Raw genomic sequence first — 21860 nt, forward strand, 5'->3', positions numbered from 1 at the left:
ATCAAAATTCTTTACCTGCAACACTGTGAACACTGTGCTTACGTGAATAGCAAAATATAGCACACCAATTACGATGCATACTACCAGGTCAGACTGTAAACGCTCACTCTGTGGAACAAAACATTATTACCCAACAATTACATAAAATTTTAAAATACATATTTCTTTTATTCCCACTAACAAAGAAGTAATTTTTCATTGATCCTATTCTTCTAGATAGTTTTTATATATAATAATTGGCTATTAATTTTTTCTTTCCCAACTTCCTGATATTTTGGTTTGAAACTGCAATATCAAGAAAATGAAACTAGTCTACACACTGTATAACATATTAAAACAAAGCCTTTTATTTGTTTCATTTTAAAAGATTTTTAAACTAATCTCTACACCCACTGTGGGGCTCAAACTCACAACCCTGACATCAGGAGTCCTATGTTCTACTGACTGAGGCAGCCAGAGGGCCAAAACAAAGTCTTTTAGAATGAAGATTCCCCACCCCCCCCATTGCTCTGTAAGTTTGATTTTTTACATATGGGAAAAGGAAATGAGGTACTTAAGTTACTATACCAGTTATAGGGGATATTCTTTTGGATAACAAAGTTATAATTTCATTGATTTTTTAAGATGTTGAAACTGCAAGTCCTATTTTACTTACTAGATTTTGATTTTTTTAGTGGTTGTAGTAAATAAAAAATGTCTCAAAATCTTGACTGGTCATCAACTGACCCACAGATTTATGCTAATTTTAAGCTACATTCAGAAATCTCTTACCACATTTAACATGAAATGTCCTTGCTAACATGGAAACTAAAGTCAGAAAAAATTGTTTGAATTCTATCCTGAAGCAGTTTTGTATTTCTAAAGTTTCTGAGAATACATGAAGAGCTCAAGTTCAGTAAAGGTAAACATTATGACTAATTCAATACCCATATAAATGAGAGTTTTTCACAAGTAGAAATAATCTAAAGTAACTTAAAAAAAATGTTTTATGCTTTGTTCCATAAAGCAGATATGAATTTATAAAATTAATTTTTCAAATAATTACTAAAAGAATACAGACATCATTGAATTCACTAAACTAGAAAACTTAAATTCCCACATTTTCTTAAATATATTAAATTAATACAGATAACTGCTCTCTTCTTCAATCTGAAAAATAAACACACATACAATTTTTCGATTGCCCTAGAGGAATAAAACACACTAAAACATTAGCAGATGATTTAAAAAGACATAGTTTTATCAACAAGAACAATAACAAAAAACTATTTTAAAATATGTATTTTTCATATCCTAGTTTAAACTGATTAGGATTAAGAATTCTATAAAGAATGAAATTACTTCATTTTACCTACTCAGAAAATGAATGTATAGCATACTTTTTCACACAGAAACAACCTTTGAGAAATGAGCATTTCTTAACAGGTTAAAATTTGACATAAAGGCAGTCAACAATATACACCTGTTCACACATTTTCCCCAATTTCAAAAGGCCTTCATTATATAAAATGATGAACTGTCTAAAATTTACATCTCTCAGGTGACTGTAAAAGCAAAAACTTACAACAGAATTTCTAAGTTTTTCAGGCAGTGGATCTTTTACTTCAGACAGAGGGTCTTCTGGATTTTTCTCTTCTGTTTTTGGAAAAATCTTGGATTGCACCAAAGAGCTTTAAATTAAAAAAAAGAAAAGGAATAAAAAATATATTCATAACCTGATAACCTGTACTTCAAATGACAAAATTAGTTTATGATAAAAAATCAAGTGTTCCAGGGACGCCGGGGTGGTGCAGTCAGTTAAGCATCCAACTCTTGGTTTCTGCTCAGGTCGTGACCTCAGGGTCCCGAGATCAAGCCCCATGTTGGGCTCCCACACTTAGTGAGGAGTCTGCTTGAGATTCTCTCTCCCTCTGCCCCTCCCACTCATGCACATGTGCTCACTCACTCTCACTCTCTAAAATAAATAAATCTTTAAAAAAAAAAATCAAGCATTCCAAGTATATTTAAACGTAGCAAATGATAATGTCTAAAGAGTTTACAATGCTATAAATAAGCAAAGAAAGAGCATATTTTTATTAAAATATATTTTTAATACCTCTTAAGAGAGAAAATACGAACAAATATTCCCAGCCAAACTGGGATCCAAAATTGATCCAAAATTAATATATTTGAAACCCAATATAGATTAAGTCAACAGCACTTTGACAAGGCAGTGGGAAAACAGATCTTGAAAGTGAAATTTGAAAGAAATGTGAACTTACTTAAATTTCTTTAATTCAATAACAATTGATTTCACTTACAAAAGTACAGATGGATCACTGCTTTGTCGGCTGAGATGATAGGATATTGCCACTAACAAACCACAAAAAACGGAGAAAAGTACTGGAATATGCTGGCCATCCCAGGAATCCTGTTGGAAAAAAGTTTCATAGAACAATATGCATCTTTTTTTATCATCTATCATATAACCTTTTATGTCAGTATTTTGGAGGAAGATAAATTTACCAAAAACTTTTAGCCATATTACTAATTGTATTTTGTTTCACATAAATTTAGTTACTACTTTTTGATGAGCTAGAATCTAACTACTAGATTATCTTCAGATTTCTTTTGGTACTAAAGCTGTATTTATATGCTAAGGATAATACATTTGCTTCTGATAACATGCTGCTGTCAATTTCTTTGTATTTCAAGTGGTATAAGGTTTATGGTAAACTACCTTCTCCCTTTAGAAAATGAAATAACTTGGTTGATTTCTACATAGTGATGGAACAGAGAAAAGGCAACGCACGGCACAACACATTAGATAAACAGAAGAGACACTGCTGTGCTTTTATCCTGATACCTTTGCTCATACACAATATGCCATTATTTCACAGTCTTCCAGAAAATTGAGTAGGCATTCTGTGCTCTTGAGTAATGAACTGCATATTGCCCAAAAGAAATAATGCAAAGGCTAGCTTCTAAAGCCAACCAAACATGTGGATGTGGCTATGTCATGTAAAGCCTGCTCACTGCAGTATTTCTGGAGTCTACTAGCATGGTGCTTGATAAAAGAGTAGGTAATACTGATGAAAGGAAGAGTCAGTAGTTCTTAAGTATGGCCAGTAAGTAAGTAGCATTCTATTCCTTCTTCTTTCTCTGGGGTTCAAGAAGGGGAAATGAGAGGTGTAAGAATCCCAAAAGTAGTTTATTACATAATTTGGGTTTCTTTTTTTCTTTTTTTTTTTTTTTAAATAATGAAGTCTTCAAAATTGTTACACATCACAACACAGAGACATTTTTGTAATAGCTACATCAAAATATCATTATTATCACACTGAACACTATGTGTCAAGCCCCATTCTTAGCTCTTTGCTAAGTATTTCCTAAATTAATTATTAAGATCATCCTTGGAGATATGTACTATTACTCCCCAATTTATAGATGAGAAACTCAGGCACAAAAGGGTTCAAGTAATTTGTTCAATTAGGTGGTGGAGCCAGGAACTGAACCACCTGATGTCTGGATTTACTGAGAAGGAAGTTAAACAATACAGGAGTTTGAGAATTTGAAAGAGAGATAAAAATCTTACAAAACAAACTGAGGGTTGCTGGGGGGAGGGGGGTTGGGAGAAGGGGGGGTGGGGTTATGGACATTGGGGAGGGTATGTGCTTTGGTGAGTGCTGTGAAGTGTGTAAACCTGGCGATTCACAGACCTGTACCCCTGGGGATAAAAATACATGTTTATAAAAAAAAATAAAATTTTTTTTTAATATTTTATTTATTTTATTTGACAGAGAGAGAGATCACAAGTAGGCAAAGAGGCAGGCAGAGAGAGAGAGGAGGAAGCAGGCTCCCTGCTGAGCAGAGAGCCCGATGCGGGGCTCGATCCCAGGACACTGGGATCGTGACCTGAGCCGAAGGCAGCGGCTTAATCCACTGAGCCACCCAGGCGCCCCCAAAAAAAATAAAAAATTTAAAACATAAAAAAAAAAGAAAAAAAAAGAAAGAGAGATAAACACAGAAGGAAAAAAGTAAAAGAGAAAATAAACTGTATATTGGAATAGCATTTTCACAGTGATAATAAGGGAAACATAATCAGGCTTATGAGAGAGACAAGGAATACCATGTGTGGTTGACATGTGCGGTGAGAGATTAAAGAAAGTTAAGCCTACAACTTCCATAAAGCACAGTCCATGGATAATGCATGGACAAAGCCTGACAAAATATAAGAAGTATAAGTCAGTTACTTAGACACCAGGAGGCAAATACCAAAAGAATCAATTCAAAGAACTGAAAGTGGTAACTCCTTTTTTTTTTTTTTAAGATTTTATTTATTTATTTGACAGAAATCACAAGTAGGCAGAGAGAGAGGAAGGGAAGCACGCCCCCTGTTGAGCAGAGAGCCCAACGCGGGGCTCAATCCCAGGATCCTGGGATCACGACTTGAGCCAAAGGCAGAGGCTTTAACCCACTGAACCACCCAGGTGCCCCTGAAAGTGGGAACTCTAGGAAGGGATAAAGAGGTAGGAGATGGTTGTTTCTGGTGATAAGTCTTGTAGAAATATTTGATTCTTTGAAAGATATACATGTACAACTTAAGTAAACATGAAAACTAATAAAAAGATGTCTAGAACAGCTGCTTTAGAAAACTGGCAATTCCATTTCTGGGATTTACCCAAGTAAAATTAAAACATATGTGTGTTCACTACAGCTTTATTCACACTATTCGTAAATTCCAGGGGTGCCTGGGTGTTTGAGTCTGTTAAGTTGTTGCCTTCAGCTCAGGTGGTGATCCCAGGGTTCTGGAATAGAGCTCCAAGTCTGGCTCCCTGCTCAGTGAGGAGGCCTGCTTCTCCCTTTCCCTCTGCTCCTCCCTGCTGCTTGTGTTAGCTCTCTGTGTCCCTAAATAAATAAATAAAATCTTAATAAAAAATATATTCCTAAACTCTGAACAACTCAGATGTTTCCCCTCAAGGACAGCAGAGAAGCTGACATATGCATACAATGGGAGTAGGAACAATTTAAAACTAAATGGGATATTTTCTTGCAATAAGAATCTCAGAACATTATATTGAACAAAATACATTAGCTACAAAAGAGGTATGATTCTATTTATATGAAGTTCAAGAACCCCAAATGGTAAAAGTGGTTGGGGCAGGGGGAACTGAAAAAGGAACATGAGGGAAATTTCTTGTGGTAATGGAACTACATTTTGAGAAGGATATGTATTACCCAGGTATATGCATTTGTTAAAACTTCTCAAATTTGTGATTAAGTTACATGGATTTCACTCTACGTAAATTTTTCCTCAATTAAAACAAAGCAAGGGTTTGGAGAAAACTAAAGATTACTGCCTTTATCTGACAAATGTTTGACACTACTTTTTATTGCTCTCAGACAAAGGAAAAGCATTCTAAATTGATCTCAAAATCACATACTTAGATCAATAATTCATAATGATCACATATTTAAAATAACTCAAGAATATTTAAAAGTAGTAACTACAACCTTTATTGAATCACTAACTAAAAAAGTAAAAAGCAAAACAAACCCAACCAGCTCTGAGTTTTCCGTGAACTCTGATTCAGAAATGGGAGAAAATTCAGTAACTATAAAAAACAGAAGGGAAGTGAACCTACTTCAAAAGATTAAAAGATGGGTCTGTTCTACCCACTGTAGTGGGTTTGAACATTTTCTCTTTACTCTGTAATGGCCCAAATTCTAGCAATCTCTTAAAAATATGAAAACATTAGAAAGTATACACACATTACTAGAATGCATTAAAGTTATTTTAGAAAAAAAATTTAGCTTTTAATGAGCCAAAAAGGTCAAGGAAAAATTAAAGAGTAAACACAAGGAAAGCAGAAATCAAAAAATAATAAATGTAAAAGTCTGTATTAGTAAACAGATTTAAAAAAAAACAAAACATTCCTAATGGTATGCAATAATGTCTCCCAATGCATCTAGCTGCCCAGAGGTAGCTACAGTTATCAATGTCTTGCACATTCTTCCAACATTATTCTATGTATATAGAAGCCATTGGAGGTATTTCAGAAACAAAAGCAAAAGCACAAAGGAAACATCCATTTTGGGGGATAGTACCTTCCTTTTTTTTTTTCTGAATTAATACATTTTTATTTTATTTATTTTTTTTATTAATTTTTTATTTTTTATAAACATATATTTTTATCCCCAGGGGTACAGGTCTGTGAATCACCAGGTTTACAAACTTCACAGCACTCACCAAAGCACATACCCTCCCCAATGTCCATAATCCCACCCCCTTCTCCCAAACCCTCTCCCCCCAGCAACCCTCAGTTTGTTTTGTGAGATTAAGAGTCACTTATGGTTTGTCTCCCTCCCAATCCCATCTTGTTTCATTGATTCTTCTCCTACCCACTTAAGCCCCCATGTTGCATCACCACTTCCTCATATCAGGGTGAGTACCTTCCTTTTTATTAAAACACACACACACGAAAATGTGATACATATATATGTGTACACACACACACACACACACACACAGGAGTATTACTCAACCTTAAAAAGGAAGGAAATCTTTTCACTTGTAACAACATGGATGAAACTGGATGGCATTTTGTTAACTGAAGTAAGCCAGACAGACAAAAGACAAGCAATGCATAGTATCACATATACATAATTTTTTTTTAAAGGAAAAAAGTCAAATTCATAGAAACAGGAATAGAAAAGAAGCCTCCAGGAACTGGGAGGTGTGGGAAATAGGGAAAGGTTGGTAAAAGAAATAAGAATATAAACTTTCAATTAAGGTCTAGCTGGGGGGGTGTGAGAAATGAAGACAGCATTGCTTATTTGAAAGCTGCTAGGAGAAAGACATTAAAAGTTCTCATCAGGATACATACTCCAAAATCTTTCTAACTGTGTGCTGAACAATGTTGACTTATTGTGATCATTTAACAATACAAATAAATATCAAATTATGTTGTGCATCTGAAACTAATAATATGTCCAATTACACTCAATTAAAAATTTAAATAAACTTAAAAGTTTTTTTAAAAGGATGAATAAGGTCTGAGAATCTAATGTGTAACATAATGGTTACGGCTGGTGACACTGCACTGTATAACTGAAATCTGCTTGAAGAGTGTAACTTAAATGCTCTCACCAAAACAAAACAAAAGAAAATGTGAGGTGATAAATGTAGTAACTTGATGAGGAAAAGAATCCATTCACAGTGAATCAAATCATCACATATATTTTTAATATCTTATCATTTTGTTGATTACACTTCAATAAATCTTGGAAAAAACATATTTTGTCTTGAAAATCATTCCATATTAGCACATAAAAATGTTCTAAACCTGTAGATTTATTGTAATGGGTGATATCAAAAACTAAAATAGTGTAATGGAACACCATAACCAACAAAAGAGGAAAATAACCTATCTTCCTGCCTGCCTTAGGATACAAAGTTCTGTTTGGCAGTTTTATAATTGCTGTTCTGCTACTGGATAATTAGAGTTAAATAACCCTTTGTACACTGGGCTAGAAAACTTATTGCATGGTTAACATCTATGATTTCAACTTCCAAATAATCTCTCAATTTCCAAAACATGACTCTTGTAAGCTAGGATGGTTTACAGGTGGTGAACTTGGGAGAAGCTTGCATTTGGATCTCCTTGCTTCCAATCCTCCTGGACTTAGCTCCATCAAGTATCTCCCTCTCTACTGGATTTCCCGCTCTTCTTTTAAATCCAATCAAGTATCAAATCTTTTTAAAAAATAAAAACCTGAAAACAACCCCCATTATGTACATGTTTAGAAAGCTTATCATATATTTCCTTAATATTTATTCAAACCCAGCCTTAAATTAATCTAGCTTCCTCAGCCAAAACACCAAAAAGCTGTTTTGTTGAAGTCACCAATAGCCTGTTAACTGCCAAATTCAATAAAAAGGTTTTTCAGACAATCCTGCCTCTGAAGTTTCCTTTGTGGGACTCTGTTCCATCCATCACTTAAATACTTGTATTTCCCAGCGATCTACCTGTAACCATTTCCTCTTGTCAGTCCAGGTTAGTAGTCTTTTACTTACACTTTCATTTAGTTGATGAATCCTAAATCTTTCAATCATTACCTCAAGCCTTTCTACATATAACTACCTATTATGCATCTCTGGATACCCCATAAAATCGTCAAATGAGGGGCGCTAGGGTGGCTCAGTAAGTTAAACCCTCTGCCTTCGGCTCGGGTCATGATCTCAGGGTCCTGGGATCTGAGCCCCGCATCGGGCTCTCTGCTCTGTGGGGAGCCTGCTTCCCCCCCTCTCTCTGTCTGCCTCTCTGCCTGCTTGTGATCTCTGTCAAATAAATAAATAAAATCTTGTAAAAAAATCATCAAATGAATGTATCCATCTGTAAACAACCACCTTCTTCACTGATCTCAAAGATTTCCAATCAGAGGCACTAGTATAACTATTTAACCAGCTGTTCAAGGCAGAGCCTACCCAGAAGTCATGCTGGACCATCTTCTGGCTTTTCTCTCTTTATCCATAGAGTCCCCTAATATATTCACTGAACCCAATTTTAGCTAGGCCCCTCATAATTTGAAGACTAATACAACTCATTCCACTGCTGATCCTTCCCGCTTATATTTCAATGTCCTTTCACACCAAAGTCCAAGTAGTCTTTCTGAAACACACACTGATCATTTCCTTACCTTACCTCAAATATTCCAAAGGTCTTTTAAAAAAGAATATTAAGATGGTTTTCCATCTCCACCCAATACGTTCAGGGTAAGGTATTTCATAATCTAGTCACTGCTTATCTTTGCAGCCTTACTGAAGGCCATCTTTCCTCATGCACCCAAACCTCCAGCAATTCCAAATTACTGGCTGTTTCCTATATGCACATTATCTTGACAACTCCATGGCTCTCCATCCCTTGTTTCAACTAGCTGATTTCTATTTGTCTGTCCAATACTGGTTAAAAAGCTACCCCTGGAAAATTATCTTTAATCCCTCTTGGCTAAATAAGGTGCTGACTTATATACCTGTACCACTCCATTTTCACAGCCTTCATCATCCTCTGCTGAAAGTGCTGGCTGACTTATTTAATCACCGCTAACAGACAAGCAACTTAAAAGCAGGAAATGGTGTTTAGCGCAGTCCTGGGAACACAGCAAACACTCCCTAAATGTTACTGAATAAATGATGCAAAAGAGGATGCTTTAAGCCACTTCTCTTAGTCCTTTCAGCCCTATCATTCTCTGACTGTCTTGCATTAATGGTAAAAACAAAAATAGGGCGCCTGGGTGGCTCAGTCGTTAAGTGTCTGCCTTCGGCTCAGGTCATGATCTCAGGGTCCTGAGATCGAGGCCCACATAGGGTACCCTGCTCAGGAAACCTGCTTCTCCCTCTGCCCTTCCCCTGGTTGTGTTCCCTCTCTCTCTGTGTCTCTCTCAGTCAATAAACAAATAAAACCCTTAAAAAAAAAGTAATAAAAAATAAAAATAGTAATAATAGGTGCTGAGAGTTGTTCACAAGAAATTTAAAATTTTTATGTTTACAACTTGGTGGCAATCTTTTTAACATGGAGTGAATTAAGGCTCATCCAGATCCTTCTAAGCCAATAATGACGTTAAATTTCAGTGCATTAATTTTTACTAGAATGTATCTTAAATTGCAGTCCTTGCACTTGTATTCACACGTCTTAAGATATCTTGATGTGGGGGTACCTGGGTGGCTCAGTGGGTTGGGCCTCTGCCTCTGGCTCAGGTCATGATCCCAGAGTTCTGGAATCGAGCCCCGCATCGGGCTCTCTGCTCGGCAGAGAGCCTGCTTCCCCCTCTACCTCTGCCTGCTGCTCTGCCTACATGTGATCGCTCCCTGTGTCAAATAAATAAATAAAATCTTAAAAAAAAAAAAGATATCTTGATGTGAATAGCAGTTATATATATCCTTAAGTAAAAATCTAAGATTAATTTCATATTCTATTACTACCATGACCACCTCTACCCCAGACAACCTTTTTTCAATCATCTGTTTCTAGTATTAACCTATGATTACTACTACATGGAAAAGGGTTTACTTTTAATAATGGTTAACCATGAAACTGCCTTTAAATTCAAAGTAAATGAGAATGATAATAATGTTCAGTATACAAAGACCATGGAAATCAGTGCTAAAATGGCGACAGGGAGAATGCGGGAATGGGAGCTTAAATCATTATTAGTCCATTTAAAACAATCTTCATATAGAAAAACAGCCTTAAAGACAAAATTGGGCCATAATGTACTGCTTACCTTTAAAGCGCCATAACACAATCCATACAGTAAGGCAACTGCCACAATGCTGCAGATGAAACTGTAAAGTGCTGCAAGCAAGCTTGTAGTGGCTGGACAGGAAAGGGGGAAAAATTAATATTTTATATACATTTATGGAAAAAACACATCTTAACAGTATTTAAAATGCTATAATACTGACTACAATAAAATATGTACTCATTTAACTTTTAAAAATTCAGTTATGTCAAATTCAGTTACATCATCCTATCCTTCGAAAAGATTCTGAAATGACAAAGGTTTACTACCCACAATTTTTGATAAAAGACAAAATATATTCACCTTGTAAGTAATGAACATTTATACGTGGCAGAAAAAATTGTACCTACATCATGCTTTGAGACTGTATCTTCTTATTTACAAAAGTATGGGAAAATGAAGCTGGCAGAAACTTAAAAGAACTGGCAATGTATTAAGTATTCATCAAAAGATATTAGGCTCTGTAAATAGAACCTACATTACCCAAGGAAGTAAGTTTATATTACCATGTGTCAATTAATTCTCACAAAGTACAGATCTGACTAATTACTAACAACAACAAAAAAACAGATCCACCTCAAAACTTGACAGCTATAAACAAAAGAATTAAACTGTAACATTTTCTTACACCACACACAAAAATATGCTCAAGATGGATTAAAGACTTATAATGTAAGACACAATATAAGACATTATAATGTGAGACTTATAATGTAAGACAATATAAGACATAAAGTCTTATAATGTAAGACTTTTAAAAGAAAACAGACAGTAATGTCTTAGACATCAGCCTTAGCAATATTTTCCTGGATCTGTCTCCTCAAGCAAAGGAAACAAAAGGAAAAATAAACAATCAGGACTACATCAAACTCAAAAAGCTTTTGCAGAGTGCAGGAAACTACGAACAAAACAAAAAGGCAACCTACTGAATGGAAGAAGGTATCTGCAAATGACACATCCGATAAAGGATTAACATCCAAAATATCTAAAGAACTCATACACCTCAACATGGGCAAAAACCATAAGTAATCTGATTAAGATCTACAGAAGACCTTAAAAGACATTTTTCTAAAGAAGGTATATAGATGGCCAACAGACACATGAAAAGACATTCAACATCACTGATCATCAAGGAAATGCAAATCAAAACATACACCTGTTCAAGGGAATGTAAATTGGTGCAGCCTCTAAGGAAAACAGTATGGAAGTTCTTCAAAAAAATAAAAAATGGAACTACCATATGATCCAGTTAATTCCATTTCTGGTTATTTATGCAAAAAGAATGAAAACACTAATTCAAGAAGATACATGCACTCCTATGTTTACTGCAGCATTATTTGTAATGGTCAAGACATGGAAGCAAGGTAAGTCTCCATCAACAGATGAAGAGATAAAAACTCAGCCACAAACAAGACTGAAATACTGCCACTTGCAACAACATGGATGGACCGACAGGGCATATCCTAAGTGAAACAGGTCAGACAAAAAAAGACAAATGCCATATGATTTCACTCACATGTAGAATCTAAAAAACAAAATCAGAAACAGACACACAAATATGTAACAGACTGGTGGCTGAGAACCGGGGCGGGGCTGGCAAGATAGGTGAAAGGGATAAAGAGACAAACTTCCAGTTATAAAATAAATAAATCACAGAATATAAAGTATAACATAGGGAATACAGTCAATAATATTGTAATAACTTTGAAGAGTGACAGATGATAACGACAACTACAGGGGTAAGCATTTTTTTAATGTATGAAATTACTGAATCGCTATGTCATATACCTGAAACTAATATAATACTGTATGCCAACATCAACTACACTTAAATAAAAAACAAAAAAAAAATTTTAATTCTATTCTTACAAGTGGAAAAAAACAGAGTCAATGGGATTACTAATAATAAGCACTAGGGGACAGCTAAAATAGCTCTCCTTTATTTTTAAAATATGGATAACAGATTCTGTTCATAGTAATTTTATATGATAACCATGAAAAAAAAAACCTACAGGAAAAAATCTTCTTTAGGTTTTAAAAAACTAGTATCTTGCACAAGTTTTAAACAATATATGATAAAGCTCACTATTATAAATATCCTACCCTAAGTACCCTCCATACCCTATATACTGAAAACAGTCTACTACCCATTAAGCTATGCTAAATTTAGACCAGCCCAGTCTTTATTCATTCACCTTCAAAAATTTTTCAAAACACAGAGATACTTCTAAAAATCTTATTTAGGGGGCGCCTGGGTGGCTCAGTGGTTAAGCCGCTGCCTTCGGCTCAGGTCATGATCTCAGGGTCCTGGGATCGAGTCCCGCATCGGGCTCTCTGCTCAGCAGGGAGCCTGCTTCCTTCTCTCTCTCTCTCTGCCTGCCTCTCAGTGTACTTGTAATTTCTCTCTGTCAAATAAATAAATAAAATCTTTAAAAAAAAAATCTTATTTAGGATAATACTTTTACTAAAAGCATCTGGTTTTTGGTGTTTCTATTCTAAAGAAATAACAGTGCTCTGAAACCACATTCAGAGACATATCAAATACACTTACTAGTTCAAAATCCAAATATAATGCTACGTATCAGGGGTCAATCTATTTGGGATATGTAACATTTATAAATATTTCATAAGTCTATGAAGACATCATCTAAACTCACTACAACTTCTAGTTTTAGGCAACAGTACTTGATCATTTCTTATAAAGTAATTCCATTATTCCTGAATCTTTCAATAAAGTGGCAGACTTGACTACTTCTTCCTATCTATGAAGTAATTCCTGCTCAGTCTTTAATTATTAAATAAATTCCTTTTTTCTAATTTCAATTCTACTGTTAAGGTATTTTAATGTTACTTTATTACTTAATAATCTGTAAAAGTAATACTAGAATCTGTAATTTTTAAAGGAATTACTCACCATTACCACCAAAGATATGAATATCCAATTGCTCACAAAGGTACATTACAAATGTATTCACCTGAGGCAGGAGACCAATGAAAAATACTATTGGGAAACAGAGTGTAAACACTACAGAAGAAAAGAAAGGCATATTAAAAACATTTACACAACATCTATGCTTTTGTTCATTTTAAGATCATTTGTGATTAAGAAAAAAATCCAAAATGAATATAAACTGGTACGCAGTTTTTAAAAAAAATCATCTTAAATTATTTCTATGTAATTGCTTGGGTATTAAATAACTTTTTCAATGATAAAGAACAGCTTTTAAAATTACTTCAATCATCTTCATATAATAGTTATCTGAGATACAGAATCCAAAGGAAAATTTCCATCACATCTACTTTGAGAACAGAAGAATTACTATAATATTTATTCATCATTAACTTTTTTCATTCAAATAGTTTTGTTCCTAACTGAGAGGATTACAATAAATAGCAAAGTAAGCCTATTAAAACCATTTTTAACTATATAATTGATCTATTTATTAGGGAACTATTTGTGTACAAATAAATTAATGTTAAGATCTGAAACACTTTAAAGATGACTCACCTATAACTAAATCCCTGGCTGATATAAACACCAGTGGATTAGTGAAAGTTATTCCATATAATTTGAACTTGGTTGTAGTAAGGTTTCTGCTACCATAATCCAAGAGCCAAATAAGACCACAACACAAACAGAAATAAACTGGTCTACTGTAGGCAATGATACGATTATGGCCCTGAAAATGATATTTAAAAAAGAAAGGTTAGTTGATTTTAAGACTCACAACTAGCTACTGAGATCTTTGATAGCTTATATTCTAAGGATTCAAAAATGTATCTATGTGGAAGCCAAGTTGCTAACTGTGGCAGAAGGAAATCACAAATATGGGAAGGAAGAAGAAGAGACTGAACCCTGTGACACTAGACTGATATCAGAGGTATCAATATGAACTTTTCATTTTTAATACACACACAAATTGACAGAAGATGTGTGTACACACATATGCATGCACATATGTATATACACAAATATATTTCCTAGCTTTAGCCATTGCAAGGACCTAGAAGCAATGACATTCTAGAATAAAGATTACTAGCCTCAAGATCTTAGTTTATAAATTACATTATTGACTAAAAAAACCCAGGCCTTCACAGAGAAAAGGCTGGTCTGGGCCTAGGGTAGGTAAAGTATATATAGATGAGCCTGGAATGTACTATTGTAAAAAGGAACGAAGTACTTAAAAGACTGATAAGGATATGTCAAAAGGACAGAGAGGGCAGCTTGGTGGGCTCCCAGTGGCCAAATCAGAGATAATTTGTGCCTCAAAATAAACATTAGTAATATTATAGTCCACTGAATAAAATATGAATCCATACCATACAAATAGGTAAATACAGAAAGAAAAGTTCTTCCTTACAGTAAAAAGTCAACTAACAAATGTGGAAGGAATGATGAACTAGAAAATCACTATTTGGCAACCATGAAATGATAACTAACTCAGGCAAGAAATATCAATAGATTTTTACTGAAAACAAGTAGGTTGAAGTTTACGGGGCAAGGGGACATATATGAAATCCACAAATAGCTCCCTACCAGACACTTATTAACTCCAGAAGAAATATGGTAACATTACAATCATTAGTGGTTCTCAAGGGAGTGGGAGGGAATTTTGCCCCCTAGAGGACATTTGGCAATGTCTGAAGACATGCTGGTTGTCACAACTGGGGAGTATGCTACTGGCATCTAGTGGATGGAGATCAGAGATAATGCTAAACATCCTATAATGTATGGGACAGCATCCCTCCTCGCATAGATTCTCAACAAAGAAGTGTCCAGCCTCAAAAGTTAATACTGTGGAGTTGAAAAACCCTGCAGATACTACCCTCAGCCAAAAATGAAAGTTAACATCACCAATAAAAGGATGAATCAACATCACATGCTTCCTGAAATGATGCACTGAGAAAAACACATCACTTTCATAATTTTCCTTCCAAAAACGCATATCCTGTATCTAATCAAGAAGAAAACATCAGACAAACTCAAATTAAGGGATGGTGTACAAAATAAATGCCATGTACCCATCAAAAGTGTCAATATTGTGAAAGACACATAGTGAGGAACTGCTCCAGATTAAAGGAGGCTAAAAATAGTAAACGCATAATCAGGAATTTACTATTGCCAACTGAGTCAACAGGAAATGCCTGAGTAAGATCTGTAGATTAGAAAATAGTATTCTATCAATGTTCAATGTCCTGATTTTAATAATTATATTGAAATTGTAAAGGATGCCTCTGTTTCTAGGAAAATACATGGGTGTATTTAGAGGTAAAGGGGCACTGTGTTTACAATCTACTCTCAGAAAAGCACGTGTGGAATGCACGGGGTGGGGAAGGGGTGATGGAAAAAACTAGGAAGGGAATAGGCAAATACGGTAAATGTTCACACAGGATCTGGGTGAATGGCATCAAGAATCCTTTGTGCAAGCCTTGCAACTTTTCAAATTATGTCAAAATTTGAAGTTTAAAATCTGAAGTAAAAAAAAGCTGCCATATATCATACACTTCAAAAGCATTCAAAAGCGTATTAAACAATCAGTTGAAAGAAAATAATTTGTTTCCCTGTTCTGTTTTGCTCATCCACAGTCACTATTAAGTATTCCAGTGTACGAATTATTATATTCAAGAAAGAAGACATCATCATAAACTGTTTTTGGAGTCTGTTTTTGCACTATTTTAAAGAGAATGCCCTTTAGTCTATTAAAGACTCTATGTTGAGTTCTAAAATTGGATCACACTTCATAAAAAATACCATTTAGCAGCTAATACTCTTTACAAAGTCACAAAGTGAATAATAAGGTTTTTAATCTCTTTAGTGTCCACAGGTCTAAACACGTGATCAGTTTATTCCTTCTTTATTCTTGCTCTTAATGATTACCTAAGCAAAAGAATGTACAGTTCTCCTTACTTCAAAATTCTATTTTTCAATACTTACTCATGATTTATTCTTCAAACTTTGTTAAATTTAAGTTACTAAAATAACTATGAGTTTATATGAACCATGTCTACTTCATTGGTAACCTCCTCCTGAAACAGGCTGTCAAAAAATGAATTATTATGCTCATTTTCAACTAAGACTTAGATTCCACAATTAGAATGCCATTTTATTTCACGCTAATAAATCACCTCTCTTTCTAGTAGAGTCAAAACTTAGATGAGAAAATAATAAGATAAATCTTAACTCAATCTGACATATGACCAAAAGAAGGTTTCGATGAATGTTAGAGTACTGTAAGCTACAGGCATATTAGAGTGACTTACGTGTCTGGGAGAAGAAGAATCTGGTTGAACACTCTAAAAATTAAACAAAAGAAAGATTATCCTACTGAGATCCTGGTAACTTTATAAGCAACTTTCAAAATGCCGGAAATAATTTTAAGTAAAGTAATTCCATAGCTAAGAAGTGACCTACATTAAATCTGTTGAAATAACAGAAGATGAAACTCCAGATACTGGTGTCACTCACTGTGTTATCAAAGAGATCTCAAATCTTTCCTGACTCTTAAGTTTACTACAATTAATTAAAAATTTGCAAATAGCTTAACACTTCTGAAATCGTATATGGTAGGCAGTCTATCTTACTCTTCACACACACTTTACTACATGTAAGTATAGTTGAAGTAGGATGCTTTCTTGTATGATACCATTCCATTCGGGATATGCACAAAATATGGGTTAGTTTATAAGAAGAATTCTAGTTCAGCCCACAAATTCCAAGGCTTACTAAATAATTCCATAGTATTTGTATTAAACTTATTATCTGAATTTTCACATCAAAATCTTCAAGTTAAGCTGTCTCCCTGTAAGAGATTTTATCAACTTTCTTTAAAAGCATTTAAAAGGTATTTTGCAGCCACTTCCCAAATCATGACTTTTCTCCCAAGTTCCAGCTCATTTCTAACAGCATACCAAACCATTTCATTAGGATGGTCTATGACCGCCCTACAAGTCTATGACGGACCAGCTTAGTGAGTCTGGCATGTGACCCTTGGCTGGATGAGACCAGGTAAGCTCTAAACTCAATTCCAACATCTGGACTCTAAAAACTTCTGGTCCAGTCTTTCTTTCTTCTCTTAATGGTATTACCATTCTTCTGGTCAACTAGATTTTTTAAATCTAAAAAAAAAAATTTTTTAATTTCAGTCATCTTTTACCTTTCAGGTTCTAACCAGATTAACCTGAAAACAGTGGACAAAACTAACGAGACAAGAGACTGAAGCAAAGGAATGAATTTAAATAGTTTATGGTAATAAAAGAGATGGTTTATAGTGGTTGGAATAGAAAGAATAAAAGCCAGAAATTCTGACAAAGAATCACTAAATTTAATCAAAGAGACCTATTATTATTATAATAGATACAAATATAGAAATATATATTTATATATATAAATGTAATTATTACTTGTTATTAGGCGTCGAGAAGTAAGGAACAGAAGAGGCTTTAGGATTTTGAGTCAATATACTACTGTCAAAAGCAAAGGAACTAGGAAAGAAAAATATTTATCAGAAGATGACGATGTGCTATTTTTAAAATGTGCCAAACTGCCTGTTAGGTATATAGGACTAAAGCTTGTGAGAAAAATGAAGACTTTGAGATATAGATCTGGACATGATTCATACATAAGGGCAACTAATAAAGTAATAAAAGAGGGTGACTTCACCGGCAAGGAGTCGCAAGCTGAAAAGAGGGCCAAAAAGAACCCTAAAAAATTCTTATAAACTAAGAAGTTGTCCAAAGACAAAAGAGGCATCAACAAAGGAAATTAAAGTTATCTGAGAAGTAGGAAAATCATCAGCATAGCATAAAGGCAGATCAAAAATGAGGTTTTATACAAAGAGAAGACAGTATTCATAGGTACTAAATGATACAACACTCACAAAGAATGAAGAATGAAAAAGGACACAGATTTGGCTACTGGAGATTATTAGCCCATAAGGACTATAATTTCAGTACTGCAATGAGGAAAAAAGCAGGAATGGGTCTTGAAGAAATGGAGTTGACACAAGTAGTTTTTCTGGATGTGTATCTATAAACAGAGAAAGGACAGCTAACAGTATGAAAAGAACTAAACAAACAGTTTCCAGGATGGGGGAGAGTTCTGCATGTTAGCATATACTGGGTGAATAACCAATATAGGCAAGGGTTTTTACTACCGCAGAAGAAAAAGGAAACAGTCTACATTAACAGTCCATATTGATTTTGCATGGAAGGTGAAAAATTAGGTATTTGATTTTTTCCCTTTTTAGAAAGCTTTAAGTTAATAACATTTGGCTACTGTTTAAAAAGCAAAGGGATATCAATCTTCTGCCTTCAGTGTCCCCAAGAACATACAGCCTTGCCATTACTGTATCTACCAATGATGGATTTTAATAAATTTAATCTACAGAATAGAAGACTTAAAATATGGGAGTGGGAAAGATGATGTTCATATTTTTTAAACAAATTTCAAGAAAGCTGGGGCGCCTGGGTGGCTCAGTCGGTTAAGTGGCTGCCTTAGGCTCAGTTCATGATCCTAGGGTCCTGGGATCGAGCCCTGCATCAGGCTCCTTGCTCAGAGGGAAGCCTGCTTCTCCCCTGCCTGCTGTTCCCCCTGTTCCCCCTGCTTGTGCTTGCTCTCTCTGTGTCAAATAAACAAGTGAAATCTTTAAAAAAAAAAAAATAAAAATTTCAAGCATGTTAATTCTCATTTTTAACAAATGCCCAAATATTTTAATACCAGCCCCCCAAAATAGTTCTTAGGAAGCTTCATTTACATATCATTATTTTTTAAAGTTTTTATGTCCCCTTTGTTCCCTATCCAATCTAATATAAACATCTAGGGAAAATAAATCTAAAAATTAACAGCTTACTATAATGCAATGAATTATACAAAACGTTTGCTTTTTATCACAAATATTATTCCCTATTCTGAAAAGAAGAGTGATGCTGGTACCTTAAGTAGTGAGTATTGACAGCTGGCTATCACTAGGCAGAACTGGAAGACCCAGATATCTCTGAAGAAGCCTTGTATGAGAAGAATAGATCCCAAAAAAGCCACAAGAATAGCCAGGATGACAGCTAACACATTTTCCAGAATTTCACGATTTCTGTAGACAGAAAAATTTACGAGTAAGTATATCATCAATATAAGAAATTAGAGTGAAAAAAGGGGGAAGACATCATTAGGAAGTTCATACCATGCTTGCTGACATGCTTTTCTTGTACTGGTTTTGAATAAGGTTTTAGCACATACTGAAAGAGAAACTAGTCTGTATTTAAAATTAACAAAAAACCTTATGTAGAGATAAAGCATGCTATGGTAAGTGAAGTTCTAATTAAAGACATAATATTAGTTTTAATTTGTTTCAAAAGGTTACTTTTCTTTAACATCTGCTTTTTTGTAACATTTATTGCTTAATAACTAAGTAACCAACTTGAAAAGGATACATGCAAAGAAACACCTTTAAAAAACAAAATCTCAAAAGTTTCTAGAAAATTAAAATGAGAAGTTATTTTATATGACAAAGTTTGTAACCAAATTTTGAACCAAGTGATTTCATTTTCCGCATCTTGAAACCATCTGAGATAACCTCAAAACTAATTCACTAGAATTACTTAAATATAGGCTATTGCATATAGTGAAAATGAAGGCAGTAATAAAAAACCATCAGTATTGTCTCTATCAAAGCTGCTGAGACAGTTCTGTATTTTATTAAACTGAGTAAATTAAACAATGTGATAACCCAGATATTACATATACTAATGAAGATGATTTTTTTGTCATACCAAAAAATAATCTCATTACTTCTTGGGGAAATTTTATTCATAAAATGCTGGATACTTGCGAAAAGTCTTGTTTTTAAAAAACATTTACCAACATGGAAACATGCTCGGTGTATGTGCTATATAAAGAAAGCAGGGCATAAAATGGTATGCATAGGAAGATAAAGGTTGTTATTTAGAAGCATATACACATAGGTTAAAAAAGACAATATATCAAAATGATACTACTACTAATGTTCTCTCTGGGTAAAATTACGATGGTTGGCCTCTTCTTGTCTTAAAAATCTTCCTATACATTTTAAAATTTTCTAGAATAGGTAAAGAATTATTTTCACAATTCATAACTTGTTTTTTTTAAATTTTAAACTTTTTAAATTAAGTTGTTGTTTTTTATTAACTTGCTTTTTATGAACTTGCTTTTTCATTAAGTCAATGCCATATTCATAATCATTAATTGACCTAATTCACAAACATCTCTGTACTAATTCATTTTATAGTCTTCTTGGATGAAAACAAGTTCAATAGTACTTTCAAATCAATACACTGGCATTCTCATTCGTTCTTCTATTGCAGCTGTCCGTCAGCAGTTCTGCCGCATCATATACCGTCTGTAGTTCTCATCACTGAACACGTGCTCCCCTTACACTTCTGTTAGTTTTTAAATTTTTGACGAATTCGGTTTATCAACTTTGTTTACTGTTTTTGCTGTCACATCTACAAAATTTTGCCTACCCCATGTCACAAAAATTTCCTCTTACTGTTTTGTTTGGTTCAAGGAATTTTATTGTTTTAGATTTTAATATAGACCTATAATCCATTTTGAGTTGATTTTCATAGTTTTCTAATATGGTGTATAAAATTTTTTTTTTTCACATGAAAATCGAATGGTCCCTAGACCATTTGTTGAAAAGCCTACATTTCTCTACCTAACTGATCTGGGATATTATTTTGATGCCATTTAGGCCTAGAGTTTTCCTCATAGGCAGGAGTTTAACTATAATTTCCATTTAATAGATATAGTAGCATTAAGGTAATGTATCTTTCAGAATGAACTATGATGATTTCTACCTTTCAAGAAATCTGTCCATTGTCAAACTTATTTACATGTAGCAGATCATAATATCCTCTTATAACATCCGTAGACTCTGCAGTGATATCCTATCTCATTCCTGTTAAAGCAAATTGAATCTTGTCTCTTCTCTTCTTTTCCCCCCTTAATCAGCCTGGCTACAGTTTCATTAATTTAATTGAACTGCCCCTCTCCCCACTTGCACTCTGTTTCTCTCTGGCTCTCTAAAATAAATAAAATAGGGCGCCTGGGTGGCTCAGTGGGTTAAGCCGCTGCCTTCGGCTCAGGTCATGATCTCAGGGTCCTGGGATCGAGTCCCGCATCGGGCTCTCTGCTCAGCGGGGAGCCTGCTTCCTCCTCTCTCTCTCTGCCTGCCTCTCTGCCTACTTGTGATCTCTCTCTGTCAAATAAATAAATAAAATATTTAAAAAAATAAAAAATAAAAAATAAAAAAAAATAAAATATCTTTCATGTCTTAACTTTTTTAACATACAGAGTACAAATATACTTGTTTGAATGTCTTTGACAGTTAATTCTAACATCTGTGACAATTACAGGTTGGTTTCGATTGATTCATTATTTCTCTCATGAATCATGTTTAACTGTTTCTTTGCATGTTTGATAATCTTTGGTTGGATGTCGTGGGGGATACTTTGACTGGATGCCACTGTGAACATTTTTGGTCATGACGATTTTCAGATTTCTATAAATTTTCTTCAACTTTGTTTTGCTACTTGGAAACAACAGT

General features: G+C 34.3%; 1 protein-coding gene across 7 annotated transcripts in view; it reads right to left on the bottom strand.

Annotated features, from left to right (window-relative positions):
* Nucleotides 1-21860, bottom strand: part of PCNX1 (pecanex 1) — a 159653-nt gene that overhangs the window by 41959 nt on the left and 95834 nt on the right. For all 7 annotated transcript variants that reach the window (XM_032345077.1, XM_032345080.1, XM_032345076.1 and 4 more), the window contains 8 exons: nucleotides 19214-19367; nucleotides 16543-16575; nucleotides 13790-13961; nucleotides 13196-13306; nucleotides 10264-10355; nucleotides 2301-2410; nucleotides 1565-1670; nucleotides 16-108 (listed from right to left, as the gene is read on the bottom strand). In XM_032345077.1, the coding sequence (XP_032200968.1) occupies nucleotides 16-108; nucleotides 1565-1670; nucleotides 2301-2410; nucleotides 10264-10355; nucleotides 13196-13306; nucleotides 13790-13961; nucleotides 16543-16575; nucleotides 19214-19367 (871 nt within the window). The remainder of the gene's footprint in view (nucleotides 1-15; nucleotides 109-1564; nucleotides 1671-2300; nucleotides 2411-10263; nucleotides 10356-13195; nucleotides 13307-13789; nucleotides 13962-16542; nucleotides 16576-19213; nucleotides 19368-21860) is intronic.

Source organism: Mustela erminea, chromosome 5 (assembly GCF_009829155.1).
Source record: "Mustela erminea isolate mMusErm1 chromosome 5, mMusErm1.Pri, whole genome shotgun sequence".
In the NCBI taxonomy this organism is placed as follows: domain Eukaryota; kingdom Metazoa; phylum Chordata; class Mammalia; order Carnivora; family Mustelidae; genus Mustela; species Mustela erminea.